This window comes from Poecilia latipinna, unplaced genomic scaffold (genome assembly GCF_001443285.1).
Source record: "Poecilia latipinna isolate Pla-1442-1.1 unplaced genomic scaffold, P_latipinna-1.0 Scaffold1475, whole genome shotgun sequence".
Taxonomy (NCBI): Eukaryota; Metazoa; Chordata; class Actinopteri; order Cyprinodontiformes; family Poeciliidae; genus Poecilia; species Poecilia latipinna.
In genome coordinates, this window is record NW_015114091.1 from 161,439 (window position 1) to 167,226 (window position 5,788).

The window sequence follows — 5,788 nt, forward strand, 5'->3', positions numbered from 1 at the left end:
AAGTTTCAGCACCTCGCCGTGATGAGAGCAGATGTTCTCCTCAAGGTTCTTGCAGGGCTCCACTAGCTTGTGTTTTTTAAAGGCAGGAGATTCGTAGTGAAGTTTAACGTGATTCTGACAGTAAGAAACTAAACAAACCAGACAGGTTTTGACAGCTTTCATCTTCCTCCCAGTACAGACATCACAGGCCACATCTTCAGGTCCAGCATAGCAGTGATCAGCTGGAGCAGCTTGGAAGCCGTTGTCCTTCAGATCCCCCACCAGCTCCGTTAACACAATGTTTTTCGTCGGCACAGGCTTCGGTTTGAACGTCTCCCCACACTGAGGGCAGCTGTGAATCCCTTTCTGATCTTCTCCATCCCAGTGGTTATTTATACAGCTCAGACAGTAGCTGTGTCCACAGGGAATGGTCGCCGGATCCTTCAGCAGACCTGCACAGATCGTACATGAGAAGGCCTCTGGGTCCAGCTTGACTTTCTTCTGAGCCATCTGATTGACAACTGGAGCACAATGTTGATGTAGAGAAGGAAGATGATCTAAGAGTGAACAAGAAAATAAGATTAATTCTTAACCAATACTACAGAACCCAGGGTTCAACCAGGGTATTATGAGCCTGGCGGGTCACCAGGCATTACTTGCCACCAACCCAGGCTTGGCAGATTTTCTGCTCATGGAAAACTCTGAGAACCGTTATAGAATGTATTATATAAACCAATGTTGATAGGCAAACATATGGAGCAGTTTAACAGTTATCAGTGAGTTTAAATCTGCCTTAGTAAAAATAACTGTAAGTCAATGGTGGGCACACCAACTGATACATTTTAAATAAATAAATAAATAAATAAATAGTGAAGCAGCTATGGCCCAGCCAGCATGCCTAGGTGGGACCCATGTGGGGACAAGGAGGGCAGACTATATGGGTCCCATATGGGTTTGTCCGCGGGTTCCACGATGGCCCCACATGGGTTTGCCCATGTAGGGCCACAGCCCACATGGGGGCTACATGGGCCCTAATTGGACAAAACCCATGTGGGCCACCACCATATAGGGCCCATGCAGGGCCCATGTGGGCTCTGGCCCTACATGGGCAAACCCATGTGGGGCCATCGTGGAACCCGCGGACAAACCCATATGGGACCCATATAGTCTGCCCTCCTTGTCCCCACATGGGGCCCACCTAGGCATGCTGGCTGGGGGGGTAACAAAACTGGATGCCAACTATTTCTTATGAAGCTGAAATTGGCTTCTAATTTTTTTCCCTACCTTGCTGCTCTGGATGAAAGAATTCAACACTTAAACTCTTTAAACCTGAATTATATTATTATACACCAAGAGCCGGGTATGTAAAATCAAGTTTGTGATTTGTGAAACCTTTATTTGATTGGTTAAAGTTCAATAAGAGGTTATATTAATGCTGAGAATAAAAAGTTTGGACGGATATCATAAAAGGAAGATATAGTGACGTCCCACATTAAACTCTGCTTAGGGCCCCAAACAATGGCTATGACGTCAGAAACATGAAGCGTCCTGGGAGCAAAGTAAAAAATAATGGCATCTGGAAGATATGCGGTTTGTTTGGTGAAGAAACACGCAATCATTGATTGGAAATATAGAGATTTATATCTGCTACTAATGAATGCAGGGCTCCGGTTCAACTGGAGAAACCACGCCGAGTTATTTGATAAGGCGCCTAATTTAAAACTGTTTACGTCAGACGTTCGTCTTTCTTTCCTGACTAAATGCAAGTAAAATTTAACAACTTGGCGCATTAATAGCAGAAAGAAATGCATCTGAAATACTTTTCTTACCAGCAAGCACGCAACAGTAGCACTGTTTATAACTTCATCCAAAGGAAAACTTCTGCTCAGCTTCTTCTTCTGGCATTTTTATGGCGGATGGTACACCGACGCTACCGCCACCTACTGGACTGGAGGAGGAAGATAATTTCTTTTGTAAACATTTTTACTAAGATTCAGTCACACAATACAACAATAAAACGACAAAAAATGTGAAGTCTACAAAACAAACAAAAAAAAAAACAACCCAACGTAATCGTATGAGAAAATAAACAGAAATCAAGTACAAGAGGACTTTCAATTCTTAAAATTAAGTTATTGATATATGTCATCATGATTGTGATTCCGTGTTGACTAATGAAAGAATGGCAAAAAATGGGGGAATGAAGAAAGAAAAGAAAGATAGTTTTAGGAAATTTAAAATGCAGAAGGGAAAATGATAGTTGAAAGAAGAAATACAATTTTATTCTAACAGTTAACGAAAAAAAAATTAAGAATAGAATATATCACACCAGATCGACAAACTACTTTAAAAAACAGAAATATGGGATTATTTGTATAATCATGAATAACACTCTGTACCGGTAGATGGCGGTAATGCACCTTAAATTGTTTGCCAATCGCGAACCGCCATAAAAAGACATGAAGAAGAACCGAAGACAACAGAGATGGCGGCTGCACGTTCGAGTTTTGTTTGGACTGATGAAGAGGTGGAACTTTTACTTCGTGTTACTTTGGAGTATAAGTCTTCAAAGCACCAGGAGGACATTGATTGGGAGTCCTGCCAGACAAAGTATGCAGATATCCATGAAGCCTTCGTGCGGAGATACCCAGCCGGCAAAAGGGTCGAGTTCCCCCACAGCACCGAGGCCACCTCCAGAGTCCAGCTGACCTCCAAGCTCAAAGCTATTCGCGGGAAATTCCGGCAGGCTGTGGACTCCGGCCGGCGTAACGGGCATGGCCGTGTGGTGCTGCTTTATTTTGAGCTTTGCAAACAGATCTGGGATGGATCTCCGGACACTGACGCCCTAGAATCTGGGTTAGAGACCGGAGATGTGAAGTGCAGTTTGAGGAGCTTATCGGCTGCCATGACTCCACGTGCGACCCCTCTGTTCGAGTCCGTGGGGCATGGAGGCTCTCTGAGCAATGAAAACCTTGGTTCCGATGTCAGTACAAGGCGAAACATCCTCCAAGTAAGTGCTGACATTTTCTGCAGAGAAGTGGCGGGAATAGAACATTTTAAATGGGAGCAGAGGAGTTGCAATCCCATCAGGGGTGTCTAAAGTGCGGCCCGCGGGCCATTTGTGGCACTTAGACTGATTTTATTTTTTGTTCCCCCAACTGCAGCTCAAGAGTTTGATTTGTTCATTAAACTTTTTTATGTTTAATCAGGTGGAAATTATTACTGACATAATAGAAAATAGGTTTTTTGCAACAAGCAAAGGCATATTTTGCCTTTAGCTTGTTGCAACGTGCTGGACAGTGTTGTAACTAACATTAATAGAAAATGTTAATTACAACACAAAATGTTTGTATTTTTACAGCCGAACTTTACTGAGAAGCCGACTTTGCTGCCCCCAAATCAACTTTTATTTAGCTTATGAAATAATAAATTTATATTTATTTATAAATTAATTTGTTTGACTGAACATAAAAGAATTTGAAACCAATGGGCAAAATCCTTTTAAGTTTTGGATCTACAATGAATAACATTGCTACAAAAAATAAATAAACAAATCAAGCTAATTTATAAAAACGTTCTAAAAGTTCATGTTTCTTTACATATTGTACACAATTGTCCATCATCTTCAGCAGCCATTTCACTCATTCCAAACGTAATTGGGCTTTAATTTGGTAAAATGTCAATGAATTTGTTCAAACAAGCAACTAGTTAAAGTATTATTTCAAGGACATAAAATTTTGGAGGGCCCTGTACCCTTTTTGCCCCCCATGTGGATCCGCCCATGCATACAGTGTTAGATTTGAGTGACAGTTGTGGATGTGTCGGGTGACATTTTGTTTCTCATTTAAAGGCGAAGCTCACTGGGCACCGGAGAGACCGGCTGAAGAGGAAGGTCCACTCTGATCCGGCCGTCCAGGAAGACCTTCAGATTAAAAGACGCATGTTGGAGTTGATTGAGGAATCTGAGAAGTACAACAAAGCTAAACTGGACAACCTTTCAGTGCAGATGGACAAGATGTTAGACTCCATTGATGAAGGGATGTCTTTACTAAGAACACTCATGTCCAACAGTCCACGTCCTGATGGAAGCAGCAACATAGATACAGATGTTCACATTCCTTCATCTGGACTCAAGATTGAAATCCAACCTGCTGCTGATCACTGTTATGCTGGACATGAAGAGGTGGGCTGTGACGTCTGCACTGGGAGGAAACTGAAAGCTTTCAAGTCCTGTTTAGTTTGTTTGATGAATTACTGTGTGAAACATCTTCAACCTCACTGTGATGCTGCTACATTAAAGGTTCACAAGCTGGTGAATCCCTCCAAGAAGCGACAACAAATCCATCAGAGAATCCAGGACCAAGAGAAAGATGTGAAGCTGCTTCAACAGGAGGTGGAGGCCATCAATGTCTCTGCTGATAAAGCAGTGGAGGACAGTGAGGAGATCTTCACTGAGCTGATCCATCTCCTCCAGGAAAGAAGCTCTGAGGTGAAGCAGCAGATCAGATCCCAGCAGGAAACTAAAGTGAGTCGAGTCAAAGATGTTCAGGAGAAGCTGGAGCAGGAGATCACTGAGCTGAAGAGGAAAGACGCTGAGCTGGAGCAGCTCTCAATCACAGAGGATCACAACCAGTTTCTCCTCAACTACCCCTCACTGCCAGCACTCAGTGAGTCGACACACTCATCCAGCATCAACATCCGTCCTCTGAGACACTTTGAGGACGTGACAGCAGCTGTGTCAGAGCTCAGAGACAAACTACAGGACGTCCTGAGAGACGCATGGACAAACATCTTACTGAGAGTCACTGAAGAACCAAAGACAAGAGCAGAGCTCTTAAAATATTCACAGGAAATCACTCTGGACCCAAACATAGAAAACAGAGATCTGTTATTATCTGAGGGGAATAGAAAAACGATAATAAAAGAAGAGGAGTCTGAACTCTGGTTATAATGGAGTCTGACTGGATGTTGTTTCTGGAAGGTGACATGATCGTAGTTTCCTACCAGAACATCATCAATGAATGTTTATTTGGATTAAGTTACAGGTCGTTATGTTGCTACACAGTTAAGTTTCATCACGACACATTGAAACTCCAGTATCAGGTCCAGTTTCCTCCAGAATAGGAGTGTACCTGGACCACAGAGCAGGTATTCTGTGTTTCTACAGCGTCTCTATGAAAGTGACTCTCCTCCACAGCGTCGTTTTATTCTCTGTTGAGTTAATCTAAACATTCAGCAGTGATCTGAGGTCCAGTTGGTTCAACTGTGTATTTTATTTTTTATTTATTTAGTCTTCATCATTGCTGCCGAGTTATGTTATGGATCAGTATTATGGAAACTGATAATACTGATCCATTATCAGTTTTTTATTTTTTTTTATTTTGAAGAAATATTGATTAACATCGATTGTACTTTTCAAAGTGTTGTAGTCATTTATGCTGAGCAAAGAGAGAAATCTCATGTTTGTTGCATTGAATTTACTGAAGGATTTGTGGACGTAGCTACTGTATTAAAACACACTGGAATGGAGAATAAAGAATAAACCATCTAAGCAATTTTTAAGAAAATAAAACAGTTTGTTCAGCAGAGGGAGGGAAGCTAAAGTATCAGGTTTTGGGTTTATGATTGGGAAAATGACAGTCGGGAATTTAAAATCAAATTCACAAAATATGAAATTATCACAATAATAAAAAGCTCAAATGGTGGTTAAAGTCATATTTCTAATATGAATTTCCTAGTGACATAAGGAAAACCCTCGACAACCCAATATAAGAGAAAAACCCTCTAAATGGTAAATACATGTTACATT

General features: G+C 41.6%; 2 protein-coding genes across 2 annotated transcripts in view; one reads left to right on the forward strand and one right to left on the reverse strand.

The window, feature by feature from the left end:
- The window catches only part of LOC106962931 (tripartite motif-containing protein 16-like), a 6,260-nt gene extending 4,345 nt beyond the window's left edge, over positions 1 to 1,915 (reverse strand). Inside the window, exons 1-2 of the mRNA XM_015057600.1 lie at positions 1,809 to 1,915; positions 4 to 536 (exon numbers count right to left, since the gene is read on the reverse strand). Of these exons, the coding sequence (XP_014913086.1) occupies positions 4 to 489 (486 nt within the window). The 5' untranslated portion in view covers positions 490 to 536; positions 1,809 to 1,915. The remainder of the gene's footprint in view (positions 1 to 3; positions 537 to 1,808) is intronic.
- A 543-nt stretch (positions 1,916 to 2,458) lies between these two features.
- On the forward strand, positions 2,459 to 5,536 carry LOC106962945 (tripartite motif-containing protein 16-like). Its single transcript, XM_015057620.1, has 2 exons — positions 2,459 to 2,989; positions 3,830 to 5,536. Exons 1-2 carry the CDS (start codon positions 2,465 to 2,467, stop codon positions 4,928 to 4,930), a joined length of 1,626 nt encoding a protein of 541 aa, XP_014913106.1. The 5' UTR covers positions 2,459 to 2,464; the 3' UTR covers positions 4,931 to 5,536.
- Positions 5,537 to 5,788: the final 252 nt, after the last annotated feature.

Excerpts from the sequence above, each read along its gene's own strand:
- LOC106962945 (XM_015057620.1), top strand. The coding sequence starts at position 2,465 with ATGGCGGCTGCACGTTCGAGTTTTGTTTGGACTGATGAAGAGGTGGAA. Across the intron at positions 2,990-3,829 it reads CAAGGCGAAACATCCTCCAA|GCGAAGCTCACTGGGCACCG; the intron begins GTAAGTGCTGAC and ends TCTCATTTAAAG.